This window comes from Heliconius melpomene, chromosome 8 (assembly GCF_056956725.1).
Source record: "Heliconius melpomene rosina isolate 202511_hmr_F chromosome 8, ASM5695672v1, whole genome shotgun sequence".
Taxonomy (NCBI): domain Eukaryota; kingdom Metazoa; phylum Arthropoda; class Insecta; order Lepidoptera; family Nymphalidae; genus Heliconius; species Heliconius melpomene.
This window is the reverse complement of record NC_140396.1, coordinates 3,491,522-3,516,019: the sequence shown is the minus strand read 5'-3', so window position 1 is coordinate 3,516,019 and position 24,498 is coordinate 3,491,522. Positions and strand designations below refer to the sequence as shown.

General features: G+C 31.4%; 1 protein-coding gene across 4 annotated transcripts in view; it reads left to right on the top strand.

Moving 5' to 3' along the window:
- sima (HIF-1 transcription factor component sima) overlaps positions 1–24,498 on the top strand; it is a 71,764-nt gene that overhangs the window by 22,203 nt on the left and 25,063 nt on the right. For all 4 annotated transcript variants that reach the window (XM_085189355.1, XM_085189354.1, XM_085189352.1 and 1 more), the window contains exons 4-7: positions 4,077–4,247; positions 6,496–6,725; positions 8,357–8,463; positions 23,336–23,480. In XM_085189355.1, the coding sequence (XP_085045481.1) occupies positions 4,077–4,247; positions 6,496–6,725; positions 8,357–8,463; positions 23,336–23,480 (653 nt within the window). The remainder of the gene's footprint in view (positions 1–4,076; positions 4,248–6,495; positions 6,726–8,356; positions 8,464–23,335; positions 23,481–24,498) is intronic.

Sequence of the window (24,498 nt, the reverse complement as noted above, 5' to 3'; positions counted from 1 at the left end):
GCGTTGGATATTCAGGGAGAAAGTACTTATTAGTCATCCTGTTTTCCACATACCGTTTATTTTTGCCTAATCTTAATAGGCACTAAAAAAGGCCATTGAGGTCAATCAGGCCAGACATGGCGCAGGCGCGAAGTGTGACTGTAAACGCGACAGGTTGTGGGTTCGATTCCCAGTCGAGGAAATGAAATAATTAATATTTTTATAGCGTGACGCAGAAAAGAGAAACTTTAAAAGCACTTTCTTTCACCAGCCAGACATGGAAAATCAAAATATTTAACAAATGCAACTGGAAATTGAACTCCCAATCATTGTGTACATAGTCAGAGAATTAATTATATCTGTTCAGTTATCACATCTTCGTTCTTTTTATTAAATCTAGAAGTTCGTGGACCAAAGATGCTGTTTTCTTAAAAAAAAAATACAACAGTTTATTATTATATTTGATACTTGTATATACTGACATCGTATACCGAAATAACACTAGACGCAAAGTGCTATGAAACAATCACGATTCGCAACCTTGATCGTCAATTAAAGGCCCCTGCTGTTTATTTGAAAGAGAATTAGTCTGCCTAAACAAAATAAATAATGCCTCCAAAATTCGACGGAAAATGGGGAACAGAGTGTCTTGTCACCAGGTTCCCTCTGCTTACCGTGCTGTTTGCGAAATTCAGCGTGATACTGTTTTTTTTTTTTAATTTATTTATTTTATTTTATTTAAGCTTTCTTACTCAGTTAGGTACTATGAATTTGGAATTATCCAACGTATTTATAGAAATAATGATCGTAATGTATTATTGAATTACAATTTCGATTAGATTACTTATTTTGTTATCAAAATTATAATATAACATTTTACTCTACACTATCTACTAAGGCCCGCATTTAAATCGATCTCAAAATCGATCTAACATTTGAGAGCAGTTTTGAGATCGAGAAATATGGACTTAAGAAGTTGTCGAAGTCTTTCAAAAGATTTGAAAATTAGCTCTATTCTTAGAAAATTATTTTGTAATAAGATATAGAAACATAGATATAGGTATGTATAGACGCGTATTTTAACAGCGTGAATCAACATTTTTATTTATGCTGAAATAACAGAGTGCTAAATACGCATTTACATGGAACGATGAATTTAAATCGGTTTTTTTTTGGTTATAGTATAAAAACTTTTTGTGAAGTGAATGACCGCTTCACAACCTGTTCTCGGGATTTTTATACGATATGAAAGTTTTTTTTGATTAACAAAAGGAAAATTGCTAGGTACTATAAATTGAATATGTTTTTTAAGTCCTGACTATACATGATACATGTACCTATGAGGACTGTAAACGTGACAGGTTGTAGATTCGATTCCCACTCGAGCAAATTAATTTTCTTTTCTTTCGCTCTGGTGTCAAGGCAAAGCGCGGCGTTGAGTTTCACCATTCAACATGCAATGCCACCAGAATTCGGCGGAAAGCGGCGTGTCTTAACTAAACTCCCTCTGCCTATCCTTCTATTCGTACATGTTGGATACAGCAAAAAGGAATATAGTGTTTCTATAAATATACATGTATTTTAGTATTACATTGTATAAAACCATCGACTAATATATTTGTTAAAGTTTCCTGGCGCTAGCATTGTATTTAAAATATGGATGGATGCCTTATGCATTCTAATAATGTGCATTGCGTCAGTACGTTGTGCTTGTTATTTTGGAAAAACCACACGGATTATATCGAATTGTTTTCCAAAAGCTTAATAAGGAAACTTATATTTGAATGTGATAAGTTATTCATATAGTCAATTTCAATAGTTTTATAACTTCACCGAATGAATGATAAAGAACTCGATTTTAAATTATGTTTATATGTATTTCTTTTTTTTTATTTTTTAATAATTTCTTTTTAAAAAAAATAATGGTCATTTCAATGTGAAATATGTTATTTTACTAAAATCTGAGTTAGGTTGGATTAGTAATAATTTTATAACTAGGTATTTGATAACTATACAATAATAATTATATATTGAAATAGTGACCTAAATTCGGCTTCGCCCGCTTAAATTTATTATTATATGATACCCAAGAAAATATACAAAATATTTACTTAAATTGTAGCCTATGTGTTATTCCAATGTATGGTTTATATAATTGTGAAGTTTCATCTAAATCTGTTCAGTAGTTTCGAATTCGCGAAATACTCAGCTTACATCACGGCATAGTATAAGAATTTATTAGTCACGACGGCCAAAGAAAAGACGCATTAGTCTCATATTACGTTGAAAATATAATAATAGTAAAATGATACCAATTTTATATTCATATCAACACGCTACGGACTTGAGTCATAAAGACAGGCATTTACCTATTAATAAGAAAATATATATTTTTATTTATTAATTACATTGGAGGACAAACAACAGAAAAATATTATATATTTTGACTGTTTACTTAGGATATACTAAGACATTCTAGGTATTCTTAGTACTAGACTGACATCTGCAAAGAAAAGGTTTAAAATATTTAGGGCCGAAGTTAGATTCGTCTTCTTTCTTTGTTTGTATAATTACTCGTGTAACGATTTATTACTATAAAACTATATCTCTAAAACATTATGTCGTTGCGGCGCAGGTGCACAAGCATGGAACTTTAACGCGACGATAGTTGGGTCGATCATCACTCGGGGGAATGAAATATTATTTATGAAAATTTTCATTTCTTCGCTCTAGCAAGACAAAAGCCCGGCGTTGAGTGGCAGAATACTCAACAAGCAATGTCTCGAAAAAATTCAGCGGAAAGTGGGGAACGGAGTGTTTTAACACTAGGTTCCCTCTGCCTACTCAGCTATATGCGGGATACAGTGTGAAGATGATTTCTTTTTCCCAATTATATTGTAGAGAAAAAAATAAAATAAATAAATTCATTAACCGAAATACGCGTTCTTCTCTGAAGGTCCAAGTACAGTTATATAGGTCTACCGTTATACAGGTCTTATACTGGCTTTAAGTCTTATGAGAATTTATACCTATATATATATATATATATATATATATAAAAAGCTTATCTTATATTGTTTGTTCAATCTTTTTAACTAAGTAGTAGTTCTCTTACTGTGAAACCATTTCGAGGTTAACACTAAGCTTGTTTAATGCAATATTGTTTGGATTTCTTGCTACTTAAAAATTTTAGTTTTAGTTGTAAATCACTTTACTCCTTCCTTTTAAATTTTTTTTAGTATTGTTAGAACAAATTCACAGGAATATTTAACTATTTCGATCCTCACTCAAGAAAATTAAATATTTATTTAAATTTATATTTTTATTTCTTCGCTCTGGTGTCAAGGCAAAACGCGGCGTTGATATCCGCCATTCAACATACATCGCCTTAAAATTCGGCGGAAAATGAGGAACGGACTTTCTTAACACTCGGTTCCCTCTGCCTATTCTGCTATGTACGGGATACTGCTTAAAGCTGTTTTTTTTTAACATTAGGTACCAAAATATTAGTTATGTTAATTTCTTAAATATTTCCGTCTCTGTATAATGGAATTGTGTTAAAAGATGAATTATTATCCTCAATAAATTCTAACTAGCTTCTGGTAGCCAAATTTGCGTACTAATATATATTAACTTGGCTGTTTATTTATAAAATACCTATATGTTTAAATATAAATAATATTATTGAATATTGCGGTCGAGACTGCGATATTCTTATAGTAAATATTTAGTTGTATTTTCGTGTTGTTTGTCCTGATATAAGGATAATTATTAAAACTCGTATTTATAAACCGCTCTCAACTCTGAGATCGAACTTAAGATGCCGGGTTTGTTCATAGATATTTTAATTTATATCTTGCCATAATGATCTATTCTTTTTTATTTGGTAATATCTTATCTTTTTTCTTAATATCTTTTGGTTTAGCATTATTGTAAATTATGTTCTTATTAAATATTGATATGCATGACATTTAAACGATTAAAAGTTCAAAAGACTCGTATAATAATTGAGACGTACAAATATTTTATTAATAGTTTATACACTGTCAATTTGAAAAAAGCTTTAAATTTATTTACAATTTGACATTTTTTTGCAGATGGAGATCATGGGCCAGAGTGTGTTCGAGTTCAGTCATCCCTGCGATCACGACGAGATACGTGAAGCTCTCCGTCCAGGGAAAAATGGCAAACGCGATTTACTTCTACGCCTCAAATGCACCCTTACCAGCAAGGGGAGGAATGTGCATCTGAAATCTGCATCATATAAGGTATAGTTAAAGGTTACAGGAAAATATTATTTTTCTGCTTCACGCTGTATCCCGTATATAGCGGGATAGGTAGAGGGATCTTAGTGTTATGACACTCCGTTCTCATTTTTCTGTCGAATTATTGAGTGGCGGAATTAGATGCCGATTAGATGATGAAAATATTGAATAATTCATTCCTTTTTTCATACAACGGCCTCTGAAAACAGGAAAAAATGTAGATTATTATTATTTCTTTACTATATACAAAACATCGATAGTGGTATTGTTAGAATGAATCGGTTTAATGAAGAGCAATGGTTCAAATCTCGATATTTTCTTAACAAATAAGGTTATGCAAAGTATGACATTAATTAGTCCGGTTAATCAACTTTTAGTGTGAATCAATTACTTTTGTAAATACGACTTCTCGATTAGTCAAAATGTGGGAGGTGTGTCAATATAAAAAATATGTTGTCAGCAATAGAAAAAGAATTAAAATTTAAAGCTTAAAGTCATTCTAATGCTAATATATTTTATATTTTTATAAGTAATATACATATTTATAAGGAAAATATTTTTAAAACATTTCAAAGAATTTTAAAACTCAACAGGCTCTTAGCTCAAAAGCAAATGTTAGTCTTAAATCAAGTTTGGCCATTTTTTTTTTGCAATATTTGCCTTAACATTACGCAATTTTGGTAGTGTCCGTCTGATATATTGTAAATAGTGTCAATTTAGAAAGTTTTACAAGCACTGGCCGCGCGTTGCGTGTACCCAATTTCCAATAAAACTTAATCATTACTTTAACTTAATATTGATAATAAATCACGCTTCACGTTGCATCTCGCATATGGTAGGGTAGGCAGAGGGAACCTAGTGTTAAGACACTCCGTTCCCTCTTTCCGTCCAATTTTTGAAGCATTTTGCCTCGGGACCAGGATATGAATATATTAATCAACGATAATTCATTACCCCGAGTAGGAATCAAACTCACAACATAGGAGTTATAGTCACTACGGCTTCAAAATACAATACAATACAATAATTAACGATTATTTATAAAATTATAATGTATTCAATTAAAGAACATATATCACTTTTATACTGTGATATACATACATACGTAGTCATTACGACGCGGTCTAAGCCTTGACCCGTACCAAGTCGTATTTGGCTTTAATTATCACATCTTATAAAATTATTGTTTCTCAGTAAATCTTTACATTCTGACATTTTATTCTCAGAATATATAATATATTGTGAAACTATTAAATATGTTAATAAATTGTTTTATTAATTTGCGATTCTCGATTCGCGTTGTTACCCAATTGTACCTAGAATTCGTGAAAACAAGTCAAAGTCAAAGTCGAAATATCTTTATTCCATAAAAATGCTTAACATTTACTTGGACATGTCATAAAAGTAGAAAAAAAAATGCAAAACAAAATAACAAAAAAAAAAAAAAGTGCCATTTTGACTTGAAAAAAGCCCGTTCAAATGGTTGAGCTCATGAGAAGATACAGGCAAAGAAACTCATGGCCACTCTTTTTAACTGCCAATATTTGTTACAAATTACAATTACAATTAACAATTTTAACTTAGAAATAGAGCAAGTCATTTCCAAAATGTTTATATTTTAAACATCCCTTAAAGGGCATTTGATACTACAATCATCAATGATATTATGTGTACTTACTAGGCTACCTTGAACTATAGAAATTCTTAGGACTTTTTTTCATTGGAAGGGTCGTAAGGTCGGACAGAAGTGTTGGAAGGCATCGTAATATTAGTTATAAAATATTTCGTTAAACTATCTTTTATATTACATATAAATTCTTAGAAGGCAATATCCATTTAATTATAACCATATTAATAAATGGCAAAATGCTTAATATACGATACCTATAAAAAGGTAACGTAAATGTCATACTCTGAAACTAGATCGCGCTGTTACATATTGATGAACAACTAGGGTCAACGAGTTGTGGCTGCCCTGAACTTAGCTGTAAACGGCTTCGCAGTTTTGTTTTAAGATTCCTTTAAGAATCCTTCTGATTATATCAAAAATATTGTTATAAACTTGCTTAAAATGACACTTAAATCAAATAAAAAATACGTAATGTACGTAATTGAAAATAATTATAATTAATAGCATCAAAATCTTCATAAACTATAAAGAGACTATTTATTGTGCCATTATTACAAACTACAATTATTATAGTTACGTCATGGGTAAAACCTAAGGTAATTTATACTGCTTTTTCCCCAGGTAATTCACGTTACCGGTCACATGTTGAACTGTGAAGAAACTAAAGAACAAGAAAAGAACGTAGAGTCTGAAGATGAAAATAAAGAAGGTGGAGTGAAGTTCACCAAAGGAGCCCTAGTAGCTGTAGGGAGGCCGATCCCTCATCCTTCTAACATCGAAATTCCACTGAGCAGCATGACTTTCCTTACGAAACATAACTTGGATATGAAATTTACTTATTCCGATGAATGGTGAGTATATTTTTTTTAATTTTTAGCATAGGCGCAGGAACGGGGAGACCCGGTTGGCCCACCCCTGAATAGTCGGTGTCCCAGAAATTTTGACTTTTCTTGAAATTTTGCCCCGAAAAATCAAAAAACACGAATATATCTATTCTAAAGTCCAGCTAAATAATTGCTTACTATTATGGTTAAAATATATTTAAATCAAACAATGTATAGAAAAATTTAAACTAATTGTCAATATTAGTGTTGTTTATATAATAAAACAAAACAACTAAATATTATTTTTTACATTTTTAAAATGTTATTCCACACTTAGGAAAGAAAAAAACCTGTTAGAAAACGTTTAAAATAAGTTCAAATTTTATGTTTTCGAAGGAGTACAAAAAATAATGTTAAAAGAACCGTACAGTTAGAGTACATTTTCTTAAAACAGCATAAATAGTAAGCAGCTTTCATATATTTACGCTCATTGCCACATAAACTTAACAAATAACGTGCTAAGGCTAACCCATAAAATCCTGATTCGTATTTGGGAGCAAGGTCGACGGTTTCCATATTTATGGCCTACTTGTTGCGGCTGATGACAAAAACAAACCATTACTACCTCCAAACCTAGGATCCAGTTAGTGCCGAACAACGATAAGAGATGGCGCTGTACAACAATAGAGTATACACATTATTACCTTGCTAAATTTAGGTGGTCCACTGACGGTTGAGTTTCGATATACGAGACGGTCTACTTTATTCGGCAGTGTTATATCAACAAAAATATCACCTTCAAATGTATTTTGTAGGTTAAACATGATGCGAATTCGCGGCTTGATGCTTTTGTATAGTGTAGCAATGATAAAGAGCGGATGTTAGATTTGTGAAATTTGGAGAGTGCAGTGCCTGTGATGATTTAGTGCTGTGTGTGCTGTGCCATTAAGATATATTGTCGCTATTGATTTTAGTTTTGTGTGAACGAAGCACCCGGGGGAATGGCGGGTGTTTTTAAATCCGTAAGTTTTGTAGAGTCCCCAGTTTTAAGTAATATTGGCTAAGATTTGTCTTATAATAATTATGTTAGTTTATTTTGAACAACAACTATGTTGTCAATATGTGAAAGGTGCAATAGAACGTCGATAGGTCATTCAAGGTTAAGTGTGTACCGGTTAACATAACCCAAAGCTATGGGCTCTAGGTCACATTGGGGGTGACCTTTGATATCCTCATGGGATTTGTGAATATATAGTTTTTATAATAATCTATTTACAAACTTGTAACTTCTTATTTTACAATTTTGAATTGGATTTATCAGTTGATATTTTTGTAAATTTGCTTTACTTTTAAATTTTTATAATAATTTTGCACATAGATAAAATTATTATAATAATTCAAAAGTAAATACATGTTTTCTCTTTTCCGTCTTTGTTATTAAAATGTAATAAGTGTATAATCATAAAAGTGATTAACATTTTTTAGAAAGTTTACTGTAAAATTCTCTCGTAAATTGAAATACTTTTTGAAACAATTATTTTTTTAATCTTCAAAATGTAGGCAATTTGAAACGATTTTTTATCTTTAAAATTACTAAATGATGCTTAAAACAAATAACCCAAAAAAAAAGAATTAATGTCATTTTTTTATTGTTACAGTCTATTGAACACTCTCGGGTACGATTCAGAGGATTTGGCAGGTCGTTCCCTATACGATTACCATCACGCAGCCGACAGTGCAGCTTTGGCTCAGCAGTTCAAATCCTGTGAGTACATTATGTATTTATTTTTGGAAAAATCTTTTATTTTCACTTTAAATTATTTAAATCCAATTTTAATCAATACATTTATAAGTAAATTTTAGTTGGGAATCAATATTTTCTTATATTATTCCTGAACAGAAAAATAACTTAAATCTTGAAATTCCATGAATGTTTGAAGGTTATTCAGCGCCATCTATGATAGATTTAAGCAACCAATACTAGTTTCAATTTACTTTCTATACGTGTACAATAGTTGTTCTGGACGCTACGAGATGGCACCTACTGTTCTCATTTGATTTATTGTAATGTTGAATTTTATTTGAGGCCATTAGCGGCGCAGGAGCGACAGACTGTGTGTTCGATTCCCGCTGAGGCAAATGAAGTATTTAATATTTTCATTTCCTCGCTCTGTTAACGGGCGTTAACAGAGCGAGGGCGTTGAGTTTCGCCACTCAACACACAACGAAAATGGAAAACGGAAGTCTTTTAATGGGAACGGAGTGTTTTAACACTACGATCACAGACAGGATCTTTGCTTACCATGTACTCGATAAAGCGGGAAACTAAAAAAAATGTTGAATGTTGACACTATGCCGTCGGCATGGCAACATGTTCAAATCATAAATATATGAGTGATGAGTGTTTAATGGTACGATGTCTTTGTTAGCTTAGAAACAACAACACTTTTGTGTATATTACGTAAGCTATAAGTGTGATACTACTTACTTTCTTGTAATTCTATAGATTTATATTATTGGCTATGCTCTTGCCAAAAATTTGTAAATGGTTTATTAATAAATCTTTATGTAACTCTACAGTATTTGATATTCGTTTATTTTCTTAATAAAATGGTAAAACATGTATTCGATTTTATATTCAATTCAATTCAATTTTATAAAATTTATTGACTACGTTTTTTTATAAAATCAAGCAAAAATAATATTATTCCTCAACATTGACATCCCACAAAAAACACACCTATACTTACTTGTAATTATTTCCTTGAAATATTCATAAAAAAAATATATTTTTATATACTGGTGGTGCTATAATGTAATTACCGAGCTATAATGATTTTAGCTTGCGGATGCGTTTTTACACTTGGCTTCCATCCAACAAGATTAATTTAAATACAAAAATTATTACGTTTATATAAATAGTTATGAATGGTTCAATATCTTGTTTGAAATGTTTGTTTAGTATTTATGTAACTCGAAAGAATTCAGCTAATATTATTCATTATTATTGCATGTAGGAAGCCTAGTGTTATGACACTCCGGTCCCCCACTTTTCCGCCGAATTCTGGAGGCATTGCGTGTTGAGTGGCGAAACTCAACGCCGCGCTGTGTTTCAACACCAGAGGGAACAAATAAAAATATTAAACATTTCATTTCCTCGACTGGGAATCGAACTGGCAACCTATCGCGTTTACAATAACACCCTTATGCCTCTGCGCCCCAAAAAGCCTTAAAGAATTAAATAAATTTATATAATATTTCTTAAAGTGAAAGATTTAACATTAAAATAACTAATTTTAATAATATATTTATGATACATCAGGTGTTTATGAAACACTACAAAGAAAATAATTAAAAGATAAAATATCATCATCTCGCGTGATGTAACGGTTATTTTAGTTTTTTTTATAAGCGATGATAACTGGATTATATTGATTAGCTTTAGATCTCTTTAAGATAGATAAGATAAGACTTGAGACGTTCATATCCTAAAATATATATAACAAATTATAATAGTCGAATTTCTTATCAATCTTATCAATTTACGGAGTTTTAAACCTTAAAATTTAATTTCCCCCCAACAAAATCAAGAGTTGCGCGGAAAGTGTGAAACGGAGTGTCTTAACACTAGGTTTTCAGGTTTCATATTAGGTAGAGGTAGAGCCTTCCATATAGGTACACCGTCAAGCCAAAATAGTATAATAAGCTTTCGACGATTATTTATTTACAATTTTGAATAAAACTACATAAAGAGAACCTTTAAGCTACTTAATTAAACTTCATTTCCTTTCCTCTGCCTACCCTGCTGAATGCGGGATACGAACAGCGGGAAGCTAAAAAACAAAATTAGTGAAATAGCTCTAGTTTCTTCTAAAAAATAATGCAGTAAAGACGATCGTATTTATAAATTTATCAAACCTAGATAATGTAAAAAAAAACAGTCATAAACTAGCGTTCCTTTCTCCAGAAGCTTTTTTATATTTCATATAAACTTATTACTTAATTAATTATATCCTTAGGTAATACCAATTTGGAAGAAAGTTTATGTACCGTAAAACGTCGGGTTCTATGTTTTATATCGTTCCCTCGAGAACTGGTTTCGTTCAGGAGAGATACAATTTAACAATGAAATTAAAGCTTAAGTATAATATGAAGAAGGTATAGTAATAGGTTATCATATTATTTTAATTAGGTATTAAGAAAGTAATTGTAATATCTTGTCTTTGTAGTTTTTCATGGCTTCACTCTGCACATAGCAAGGTAGGCAGAGGGAACCTGAGTTAAGACATTCCGTTCTCATTAAGACTTTTTTCGTTCCCAATTAAACATATTGATGATAACAAATATATTGTGTATTTGTTTCTGTTGTATAGTCTTTAGATTCCAGCGTAACTAAAACATTTTTCCTTTATACTAGGTTTTTTATTAAATTTAGTTTGTTTAGAAAAATTCTAATACGTTCCTATGTAAGATTTATGTAAATAAATAATCTATGTTATATAAAAATATTTATCCTTAAAATGGACGAAAATAAACATGATTGACTTACAGCGAATAATAATAATCAATCTTGCATGAAATATTACCTCGAAGGCAAATTGTTGTCAAATTGTCCTTAAGTAGGCACTAGTAGGTATATTGTTTGTCATCGTCTATATTTAAAAGCGTCATTTATCAAAATTTCAGTTATAGGTTAAGGTAAAGTCAACCGTCAAAGTCAATCCAGTAATTATATCAAAGACAATTATATATGTAATATACTATAATAATATATGTTAAAAAAAAAAAAAATAAATAAATATTGTCGGTAGGGGTCTCATCCAACCCCTCTAGTTTAAGCTCTAGATATAAGTACAGTTCAAATGGTCCCAAAATCAAGTACGCCACATTAAAAAAAAAAAACTTTCTTAAAATAAAAAAAGGCACGGGCAACTATGCGCCCGTGGATGTAGCTTTTTAAAATAAAAAAAAAAAAAGGTAAAGTCAACCTAATAATTAAATATTGATCTCCTAATAATAGCTAATAATTTATTAGTTTTACTAAAACCTTCGAGATAATTATGTATTAATTATATTTTCCACCAGTTGAAATTTGCGTTTATAAAATTCATTTCCACGATCTGGTTTCGGGGTAAAGCGCTACGTTGTGTTCCACCACTCAACACGCAATGCTTCCTGAATTGAGCGGAAAGTGAGAAAAGGAAATAATTCAATGAGAATGAACTGTCTTAACACTAGGTTCTCAGGTTCCCTCTGCCTATGAGCGGGATATAACGTAAAGCTAAAAAAATTTTCTAATCCTAGGTAGGCAGCTATATGGTATATAAATAAATATATTGCATTGTGAATTTCAAGTTGCGGTCGGATTAACCACAGCTATTCTAACTTTAACAAGAACAGAACCTCACAACGGAAGTTTAATCTGTCGGATCACAAGTAATTTTCTGCAATCCCAGCTCCAGTCGCCAACGATCCGAATGTTCTATTTTATTTATATAAATCTTGCTAAGTGAGATTTATGTTGTTAAGCATCAGCTTAAATCTGTATCCCGCAAACATCGGGGAGGCAGAGGGAACCTAGTGTTAAACCTAGTGTTAAGAAATGAAAATATAAATTTAAATAAATATTTCAATTCCTCTAGTAGGGATCGAACCCACAAACAGATTAAAAGCAAATAAATTATTTTATGTTAAGTAAATTAGAACAATTATAAGGAAAAATGTGTATAACGTTAATTAACTACAACTACCGTTTTGATATAATTATGATTATAATTGCTGATAAATTAGATACTTATTTATAGATATTCAATATTTCGTGACTCATTATTTTATTAATTTCGCCACTCATCACGCAATGTCTCGAAAATTCGGCGGAATAGAGAACAGAGTGTATTAATTTCTTTTTCTCTCTGCCTTTCTATATTATGTGGGATACAGCGTCATTTTTTTTTAAATTAAAATTAATATAAATATTACGAGCTTAATCACATTTATGTTTATGCTTTTTTATTATTTTTCTCGTTTCATATATTCCCGCATGTATTACCAAATATTAAATATATATTGTTCGTTTTAAACAATTCTAGTAGATCATATTTAAGAGTGACCATTCTGGATGTCAACTTTCAATTACATGACTATCAACTACCCAATAAGCCCCCATAGCAACCGGTCATACGCGCGTTGAGTGATTCCATTCTCATTCATTGGTGTCTGTTGCTATGCGTGTCAACCGAAAGGAAAACAAGATTTTTGTAAGCTTGCCTTACGAAATTATACGACAAATAAAAACTTTGCTGTAAGCTGTTTTATAAATTTTGGTTTCACTTAAAGAAAATAATCGTTTAGATATGAGAATTTGAAAATTAAAGATCTATAAGAATCATATTGTGTTCTCTTTTCTTATAAGTATCTTATGAGGTTTAAGCTGAATGCCGCACATATTCTAACCTGACTAATATACCTGCAGCAGCGGAAGTTAACGCTACGCTTTGCCTCGTTACCAGAACGCGGAAATGAAAATATTAAATATTTAATTTCTTCGAGTGTGAATCGAACCCACGACCTGTCGCGTTTACAACCGCTCGCTCGTGCCCTTACGCTACGACTGGCCTCGTGTGATTTTTGTATTGATAAGCCTGAAATTTTGTACATTATACAATACATGTTCCAATTGCGCTTAAATTGTTTTTATGGTTGAAATTACATTTACTTTTCACGTACTTTTATTACACGGTTAAGCTATTACAACTATTAAAATTATTTTCGTAACAACATTAACAAATCCAATTTACAAGTTTATTATGAAAATTACGCGAGCTGTAGGTGTGTTGTTAATCTATACGTCTGTATGTCATACATTTATTCGTATTTAGGTCACGGCCAGGGCCATTATAAAACACGCCATGGCGCTAGGTTGAACAGCTGAGCCCCAATCAGTTTGACCTCATGTAAATTTCACCTGTGACATTTTGAAGTAGAAATTTCATGTAATTACCAAAAACTATATGAATTCATTATTATTAGTTTCAGGCTCTATCCCGCATATAGTAGCAGGGGAAGTAGGGGTTACGTGGTAACATTAGGTTACCACGTTAAGATACTCCGTTCCCATTAAGACACTTTCGTTCCATGCTTTTTGCTGAATTCTGAAGTCAGTGCATGTTATGTAGCGGAACTCAACGACGCAATGAGAAAATATGAAATATTTCATTTCCTCGAGTAGGAATCGAACCCACAACCTGTTGCGTTCAATTTATTTTATTATACGTTAACAAAATTAGTATACGTTATAAAAAATTACAACAAATTTAATTGTATTGTAAATTTTAAGAAATTTACATAATTAAACTAAATAGTCGAGTAAACATTAATTTACTTATAATCACGTGCGTAATGGCTGATAGTACAACAAATGTCATTGTCGGCACGGCTAAATAAAACCGGCGTGACGGCCGACCATCGAAGAATCCAGCTGACTTGCCAAATTTTCAACTTGTTTATCTATCACAGCTAACATTTTGAACCAATTATTATTTATCTACAACTGCCTTTTTAAATTCTGCGCTGTTTGAAACAGTTTTTTTATTCTATAAATGTGAAAAAAGGATGCTTGCTTTATTTTATTTTAACGTCAGGCTTCGTCCGGCAAATAGCAGGGTAGGCAGAGAAAATCTAGCGTTTAGACACTCCGTGCCTTGCGCCGAATTTTCGAGATATTTTGCCTAAGTGCGATGAAATGAAAACATTAATAAATAATAGTCTGTTAATTAATATTCGCCCGAGTGGCAATCGAACCCACAAATCGCGTTACAGTCACAGGCTTGTGCCCCAGCGCCACGGCGACCTCTTAGACCAAAACTGCCCCGACATATTCTGTCATAAACACTAAAATTATAAATAGGTATTTTTTTTAGACATCTCCACATAATTTTTTAAATATTTAATTTGAAGTTTTAACTATCATATTATAAATAATAATAATATTATCACGATTTGTCTTCATGTTTGTAATATAAAACTTGTATACAAACTTTTAGCGTACCAACTGATTATATAAGAAATTTAAGAACGCTTATTTATTATATTCACGTGATGTTCTTGTTTTTTCTGCGCTGCCTTGAACTTGAACGAAAAACACCTCATTATAAATAGATTTACATACGTTTGGTACATTTGCATTTGTTGTTGAGCTATTTACTTTGTTGCTAACTTTCTTTGTATTAGGTGTAAGTTTTTATTTTTAAATAATAATTAAATGCTTGTTCTCTATGAAAATATCTATCTATCCTTTTGGTAAAGGATAAATATCTATTTATAATTACAATATCTTATATAATATAGAGGCCGTTGTGACGCATGGGGGCAAAGGTATGACTGTATGACACGACGGTTGTGAGTTTGATCCCGATTCGAGACAATTAATTATTATTTATTAATATTTTATTTTTTTCCCTGTTGTACTAAGCCCGGCGTTGAGTTATCCTGAAAGTTGATGTAATTTTTTTTATATAATATATTTAGATTTACCTTATCCACCTAAAAACATTTATCATTTTAATAAATAAACTATGCATCATATTTAAATCGTATATATTGGCGTCGCCGGGCTGCAGGCTAGTACGGAAATGAAACGCTTCCTGGCTATAAGATCTTGTTACATCGTTCAACATATTCCATTCGATATTGCGTTGGCGATACTTGTATTACACGTATTGTTTAAATAAAAAAAAATAATAATCAGCTTTACGCTGTGATAAGACACTCCTTTCCCCGCTTTCTTCCTCTTTTTTCGAGGCATTGCCTGTTGAGCCTTAGCGTCAGAGCGAAGAAATGAAAATATTCATAAATAATAATTCAACTCAAATTCACATGCCAAGGGCACACCTTGAACCACAATGATCTTTCCCGTATCCGTAAACTTTGTCCCTTCAGTGACTAAAAAAGCAATTTTATATGAAAATATTTTTCTACAAAGGATAGCTTTTAGCTTTGTAGTCTAGTTATAATTAAAAATTCTTAGCTTATGTAGATATTTTGTTTTGCTTTTGTTAAAGCTACTCTTATATTAAAATTTTGAGGCCAGTCGTGGCGCAGGGGCACAAGCGTGACTCTGTAAACACGACAGGTTGTGGGTTCGATTTCCAATTCCCTCGAAGAAATGTAATATTTAGTATTCTCATTTCCTAACTCTGATAAATCAAAACACAAGGCCTGCAGAATTAGGCGGAGAGTAGGGGACCGAAACGTCTTAATGGGAACTAGGTTCTCTCTGCCTACCCTGCCGTTTGCGAATACAGTGAAACTGTAACAAATATATAAAAATGTTTGTTAGGACTTATATATGTATATCTACTGTAATAATTACTAAAATAACAATAATCTATGTTATTTTTTTTTACATTACATCTATATTCATTATAATACTATGAGCAAATAATATGGAACAATACAGGACAATGAATTTACTTACTAATAGTAACTGTTCCAATGATAATAATTTATTTAAATCTATCTTTTTCTTATAAAGATTAAAGGTCATAAAAACTTTCCGCAAATTAAAATAAGCTTGGCACCCAAACTGACCGCAAATATACGAATGTACGAAATCACGTCATTAAATAAATTAAATATGTGAAAGGTACACACGTTGGAAACATGCTAACTCTATGAATAAAACAAAAATTGTGATATATACTGTAATTAATATATTACAGTTAGTTAGTTTTTTTTTATTATCTTCACGGTATCCCACATATAAAGGGAAGTTAAAGGGAACCTAGTGTTAAGACCGTCTTTCGCATTATTTGAGGCATTGCTTGTTGACTAGGGGAACTCAAAGCCGGGTTTTTTGCCTTGGTGCCGAAAAAATGAAATTATTAATAAGTAATAATTCATTACCCCGAGTGGGAATCGAACCCACAACCATCGCGTTACAGTCAAACCCTTGTGCTCCTGTGTCACGAAGGTCTCGTAAGTTATTGAAAATATTTAACATGAAAAAATATTCTCATACCACCAAAAACGTTTTGTCCATTGTACTATTTGAACAGGGTCCGTGAGTATAAAAAACGTGCCCGCCCGAACAAACCTCGCATTATCCACATTCCAGCCTCAAAAGGTTTATTCAAATTAAGTTGAGCCTTTCTACTATGCACGATATAATCTAAATAATAAAAAAACCTAAATGAACTTAGTTAATTTTCAGATTATTTTTGATGCTTATATAAAAAATTAAAATAATCTTTCTATAATAATAGCAATGATTTTATTAGATCTTGATGTTTGATACCTACAAGGAAAATAATTGTGGAGATTTTAAGATACTGTTAAAAATTATCGACTAACGATAAATGGTCACATCACCGTGAAAAGTCCGCGAGTGACGCGTCACTGGTTTAATTTTTTTATATTCGTATTATTTTAATATAATTTTAAAAGAAATCACATACATTTATTTAGATTTATTATGTACTCCCTGGAAGTTGTTCATCTCAGGCTGTTGTCGCCTAAATTTCAATTCACTAAATAATTCTAGGTAACAAAACACCGAAACTCCGATAAACCTAATAGACCTATAATATTCTTGTCTATAAAATATTTATGTAAAATTATTTTCATTGATTTATTTAAGTGGAGAACGGAGTGTCTGAACACAAGGTTCCCTTTGCCTATTTTACTGTGTGCTAGATACAGCCTAAGATGATTTTTAAAGTTTTACAATATTTATTAATTTTATATCAACTTCAAAAGCATTATGAACCATTTACTTAAAGTTTACACTAATCTCTAAGCATAAATGATAAAAGATATAATTGTAATCGTCCATTACGAGTGTTCCCGAGATATGCTTTCTAAAATATTGGGTCGATACGCCAGTTGTTACGTCGATACTGTCAGCCATGTCCCAGTAACGATAATAAGCGGCGAGTTTTACGACCGCTCAATTGTTTAGAAGATAGCCAGTTGTCAGCGCCTTTTATGTACTTAGATTTTGTAAGAATTTCTTTTTTTTTATCAGTTTCACGCCGTATCCCGCACACAGCAGGGTAGGAAGAGGGAATCTACTGTTAAAACACTCGGTTCAACACTTTTTGCCGAATTCTGGAGACATTGTGTGATGAGGAACTCAACACCGCGCTCTATCTTAAAATCCATATACTATATAGAATATCTTTCTTTCCATTATAATGGATATTAGGTATTTAAAAAAATAGATTAAAAATACATTATATTTATAATTTACCTTGAAAGGTAAATTTACCTATTACTGATACTAGTACTATATCGTACGATACCGGCTCTGATATTCAAACATGACGCAACTACAACAGTGTGCACGTGACTGACATAATATTTCAATATTATTTTCTTATTCCGCCGAGAGTGGCGTGCTACCGCAATCTTTATGTCTAAGAAAAAGTAGGTTGACAAGTTCAACTAAAGTATGATAGAAATATGCTTGTGGATGTATAGGCTTTTGCCTGCGGCTTCGCTCGTGGTGAAATGGGAATAGTTAAGAGTTTTGTATGGCATACGACATATCTCAGTGCCTAAAATAAATTTGACCATAGTTACTCAGTGGGTTACAAAGAAATTTTATTTAAATTTTAGAGATGGAAATGTAAAGAAAAAATATGTGCAAAATTTTTCCTTCTTATACTAAGTTTAAATCATCCATTGCATATTTCGCACTTTACATTTTAGTATTGGTTTATTTATGTAACGGTAACAATATGTAAGTGCTCTGAAATATTGATTGGTTTTCAAGTATGAAGCGAAATATTTAGATAATGATAACTATTGATGTCATCAATGCATTAAAGATAAATATTATTCTTGATTTCATTGTTAGTCAGCTTCACGCTGTACCCCGCACACAGCAGGGTAGGCAGAGGGAACCTAGTGTTAACACACCTGAGTGTCTTAACACTCCGTTCCCCATTTTCTGTCGAACTGTGGGGGCATTGAGTGTTGAGTGGCAGAACTCAACACCAATAATAACTTTTATTCTTATAAATATTTTACTCCTCCGTAAAATACCTTCGGCAATATTTATTTGCTTTATACAACCGAGGGTCCAATAGAATACAGGAAAATTTATTAGCGTGATAATAAACCGGCCTGTTACTGCCTTTTATGGCTTTTTGAAGATATTTTTATGTGAAGAGTACTGCTATAAAAGAATGTATGTACATTTTTGCACATAAAATACCTAAATAGTTTTGGTTTTTAATTTAACTCCTTTTTTATAACTCTAAAATTAAATTAATTCCAGTAGGTGTGGTGTGTTGCCCCTGCGCTACAACTGGCCTCAAATTATTTTTAAATATAACGTTATAAAATTAGAAACCTAATTTAATATTTAAAAATATACATCGCACATCAAAGATATATTTAAAATGGCATTGGACCTGCTCTTGAAGTAACAAGGACGATGTCGTAACAGTTCTTTACTATTGTCTTTGACGTTAACAGCAACAGCGGGATATTAATATAACACATATATTTCTTGAAATTTTATTTACTTAATTACTTTTAATTATTAGGCATTGTGTACATGTAAGTATATATACTGTTAGATGAGACATTTATAATCGATTTTAGTATGTTTATAAGATTATTATATCCTCTATGATAAAAATTTCACTTAAAAAAAAATTGTTTCACGCTGTATCCCGCACACCGCAGGGTATACATCAGATATCACTTTAGATTTATCTAAAATTGGTTGTGAGCACTATTTTTGTAATAAGCCGCTTCTTCGCTTTAAGTTTATAACTTATTAGACTAGGGATGAGTTCGATATATCAAAACGTAACTTAAAACCGTTATGTTAAGGAAAACATAACGTATCGATACATGTTTTTAGAAAACCGTTTTTACAGAAACTTAAAACTCAACATAGCTGTGATCTGAACAAAAACGTAATAACGCAAAACTTCTGAAACGTCAAACGATTTTATATCGAAACTAACTTCCTCTCTTTCTAAGTAATGTATTCCGAACGGCCGTAAATGAGATAAGGCGAATATCAGATGAACTGATATTCGCTACCTCTCTTTCTATCCATATATTCTTCACGGGTGTAAAAGAAATGAAGCGAATATCCGATAGCTAACTAACTAGCAGATTCATGTTTTGGCGGTTTTCTTAGTTAGTTACTAGTTCTTCGTTATGAAATCGAACTTCTAAATAAATGAATAAGGTTGAAATTTGTATTTAAAATTTGATTTTGTATTTTAACATTATTTCAATTTAATTACTAAATATTGTTTTTTTAACTTATGTTTATAGTTTATAAAGCATTTTTTATGTAATACTAATTAAATATATTCATCATTATATTATAATTTTATACTTATGATTGTGCTTATTGACAAGTCGAAAAAAAAACGATATCTGAAAACAGTTTTTGATATCGATACGAAAACCATATATCGGTTTCATAACCGTTAACGGAAAAAAACGATAACGCCCATCTCTATATTAGACTTATTAACTTCTTTATTATTTACTTGAGTATTCCTTTTGAAAGTCTTTTCAACTTCGCCAATTATATTATGACGGATAATTGTTTAATTATAAAATAAATAAAAATAAAATAAAAAAATAAAAAGCCTTTTATTGATTGCATATTAATACAACTTAATAAAGATTAATATTGAGAAAATACATATGTTAAATGCAAGAACCCCTCAGATGAAGGTGAAGGCCTCCTCTAAAGAAGTCCTTTTCTTGCGTCCATTATTTGCGGCCAGCAAGTGCCAGGGGGATTTTTCTGATTTGATTATCTGGTTTTTATCTAAATTTAATAGTTTTGAATGTTAAAAATTAAATATTGGGAATAACATGAGAGGTATAATTTTTTTTTACTTGTCATTTAACTGAAACGATAAATTATTTACAACTGAACTAAACAAATGTTTCTCTTACAAAGTGGTACATTTTACTAAGTAATACCTGTGTACCTAAAGAGGAATACACAATTACCATAGTAAATAAATTGTTTCCACCCATATTCCACCCAGAATTGAAAATAAACTAATATTTTCTGAACTCCTGTTATCTTTCGCTCAAACCCAAATTGAATTCAGGGTCGATGGTACAATTCACTGAAATGAATAACTTAACATTCGTTTAAGAATTGAATACGAGGTAGAGTATATTGTTTCAAGATATATATTGTTACGTTTGTCTTAATTTATTTATTTGACAGTATTATATTATTTTTGTATTAACCAATGTAAATATACATACATGTATAAAAGCCTGTACCTGCTCTACTTTTTATGAATAATCCGATAGCTGATAGTGGTCTATAATGTTGTCCAAAATATTTTCTACAATAATCACTTTGAGGCCAGTCGTATTTGTGGGTTCGATGCCCGTTCGAGGAAAAGAAGTATTTAATGTCTTCGCACTAGTCCAGGCAAAGAGCGGCGTTGAGTTCCGCCACTGAACACGCACTGCTCCCAGAATTCGGTGGAAAGTGGGAACTTGAGTACAACAGGCTCCCTGTGTTTACTTTTGCTATAAGCGTGAAATAGTTCCAAAAAAGCATTTACTCATACTTAGCCAAGCATAAATAAGTTCTTTTCAAACAATCGTCGGTTGAGAGAAATCTACACCTTACAATCTTACTCGATACTCACACCTTAGCTACTTCAATAAAGTCTATGTCAGTCTGGACGGCTTGGTACAATGCCAGCTGGGTGGCTAGCAACATTGGAAAATAAATAAACGTATAAATATTGTATGATATTTAAATTAATTTAAGATTTTGGAAATTTCTATTGCTTTTACATACTTGTTGGTCTCAGATACTCCATTAGGTTTATAAATGTGAATCGACTCCAATTGTTTCATATTATTATCGTAATATTTTCTGCTAGTTATCGCTTGCAAATACGTGTGCGTATTTATTATTTTTGATCGATTTCTATGATTAATATTTTATATATACCTATATATATACCTACTTAGAATAATATAGTAACGGAAGGGTGTCTGTGCATTGAAGATATTTGAGAAAAACTGTTACTGGTGGCATTTAATATCGTAATGGAAGCGTAAACAATGTTTTTTAATTTATCGTCTATTTGTCTGTACATTTGTTCTCGCTAATCTCAGAAACGGCTTAACGGATCTCATTACAGTTTTCATTGTTGTCCTTTGGCAAGCTTCCCTTAATATTTAGTATCTAAGAAGAATAATATTTAGTATCTAGTAGAAATAAAAAAGTTATATTATTTTTAAATCATTTCGTTAAAATGCTATAAATAACTATTTTATTAAATTGGCTCAATCTTCACTTTTTAATATTGGTGTAGATATTGTTTTCAAAATGATATTAGATACTATTATTAGAAAATGCAGATTACTGAATTTTACTAATAGTTCAAGCGGGCGTACCCGCGAGCGGGAATATGTTTTGAAAGATAAAAAAACACTTTTACAGCTTTCAACATTATTACAGCTTTTCCTATTCTTTCCATTTCAAATAAATATTAGGTTGCAAAAACATATATAGGTAATATTGCACTTCGAATTCAAGAAACCGGTGATCACTTAACCTAATTTGATTCCATTATATTACTACTAGAATTACTCTAGCAATAGTCACGCGACATAGCGCTAATAAACATTTCAGTTTTTATGTTCTCGGACACTCGGAGTGACGGCTGACATAGCTGTACTCGTATTACTTGTATTACAATCTTTAGTACATTACATACTTGTTATTTCGTTAATATGTTATGTCATATACTTTTTAACTACAAACTATCATTTTTTTTTCGTATTTTAGGCGTCATTTTACCGCCGAATTCTGGAGGCATTGCGTTTTGAATGGCAGAACTCTGCGCCGGACTTTGCCTCCAGAATTCGATAGAAAGTGAGGAACGGAGTGTCTTAACACTAGGTTCCCTCTGCCTACCCTACTGTTTGCGAGATACAGCGTGAAGCTGATTTATTTGATTGGTTTGATTTATTTTATATTAAAATATTCTTATTTTTGAAATTGTAACATGTTTAGGTTTATTTACAAGTTAATGTTCCTTTCCCTATCTTTGTTGGAGAGCCATTAATCTTCCGATGCTGTCTACGAATATTATTAATATTTTCAAGATGGTATCTCATATTTCAACTTTCAACCTCTTTAAAAAACGTGTATTTTATGGTAATTTTTTAAATCTTTAAATTGATCGATTTTGATCCTTGGTTGTTGTTAATATTATGTCTTAAACATCTTAAATTATAAACCATAGTATTAAAAGATTATGACGATATAAAAAACAATATAGAAAAATAGTTAAATTAAATTTAGGGAGAAAGGTCTTCTTCATTTAGCCAAAAAAAAATTATCGTTCTCAAGTCATTTGCGTTCAATTCAATTTACGCGAGAGTAATAATCCTGTCCGAGCACTAACTTGTTGGACAGTATACTTTTCTTTTATTCAATTAACGATTAATTTCATAAAAAAAAACTTAATTTAATTATATTATTTTATTCTGTAATTTCGAAAAATTATCTACCCCAAGTATAGTTATCTAATTGCTGCTAAAATTCCTATCTATATACCAACATGATATTCAGTATTATTTGAATTACTTATTTTCAAATTTTCTTTCAGTGTTCTCAAAAGGACAATGCGAAACAGGACAGTACCGCTTCCTGGCCAAGAGTGGTGGTTACGCCTGGGTACAAACCCAGGCCACAGTCATCACGGACAAACAACAAAAGCCGATCAGCGTCATCTGCGTCAACTACGTCATCAGGTAGGTGTAGACTTAAGCCGGGTTACTTTTAACAATCATTCTTGCAAATTCTATTATAATTTTCAGGATTTTATACTTTCATTAAATTTGTACGTTTTACTGGATTCGGTGAGTATCGATTTTCATTATTTTTTTCATAATTTGTTACGAACATGGTCTATTGTTAAATGATTTTATTAATAATAGGTATTAAGATAACATTTCTATTTAAATACTTTGACATGGTGCTATTTATTGATTAATAATTATTAATATTTTGCAAGTTATCTCTTGCATAGTTAGGTATTTGTGATAACTTGGCTATGTTTAATCAAGTTTATTTATTGTATTTATTAGATATATAATGGAGAAGCGGCGTAATGGAAAATATCATTTCACTCGTTACTACGATTTTATATTACTTTGTTATAATTAATAATTAGAATTAAAATATCATTTTCAATTGTTGAAGCTGTTCAATTTGCGGGAACTTATTATTTTTATTTATATAGAAAATGGTGTTAGTGTTATATTATAATCTTAAATCAAGTAACTTGGGGATCGGAGTGTCTTAGCACTAGGTTTTTTCTGCCTATCCCGCTAAGTGCGGGATACAGTGTAAGCCTTACAAAACAAATCAAGTAATATCACAAAACTCGGTTCAGTAACAAGAAGTAATAAAATAACGTACGCTATAATCCTTTGATCGTGAGACGCGGCCCCTTATGTAACTTCTTACCCTGAGGCCGGTCATTGGAGTGATTCGAGACCGCCACTAAGCCTCTTTCTCCTTTTTATTTATTACATTAATCTTCGAATGTAAGTGGTAAGGGGAGGAACGGATTTCTTGAGAACTTTTTTTTTTATTATTGTTATTCATATTTTTTTAGCTTTACACTTATCTATATATATAAAAAGACTTGTCCTCACTGACTGAGGTAAGATGCACGCACAGCCGTAACTGCTGATGGTAGAAACGTGAAATTTGGACAGATGTTTACTTTCGTAATCTGGACATCCACTAAGAAGGGATTTTGAA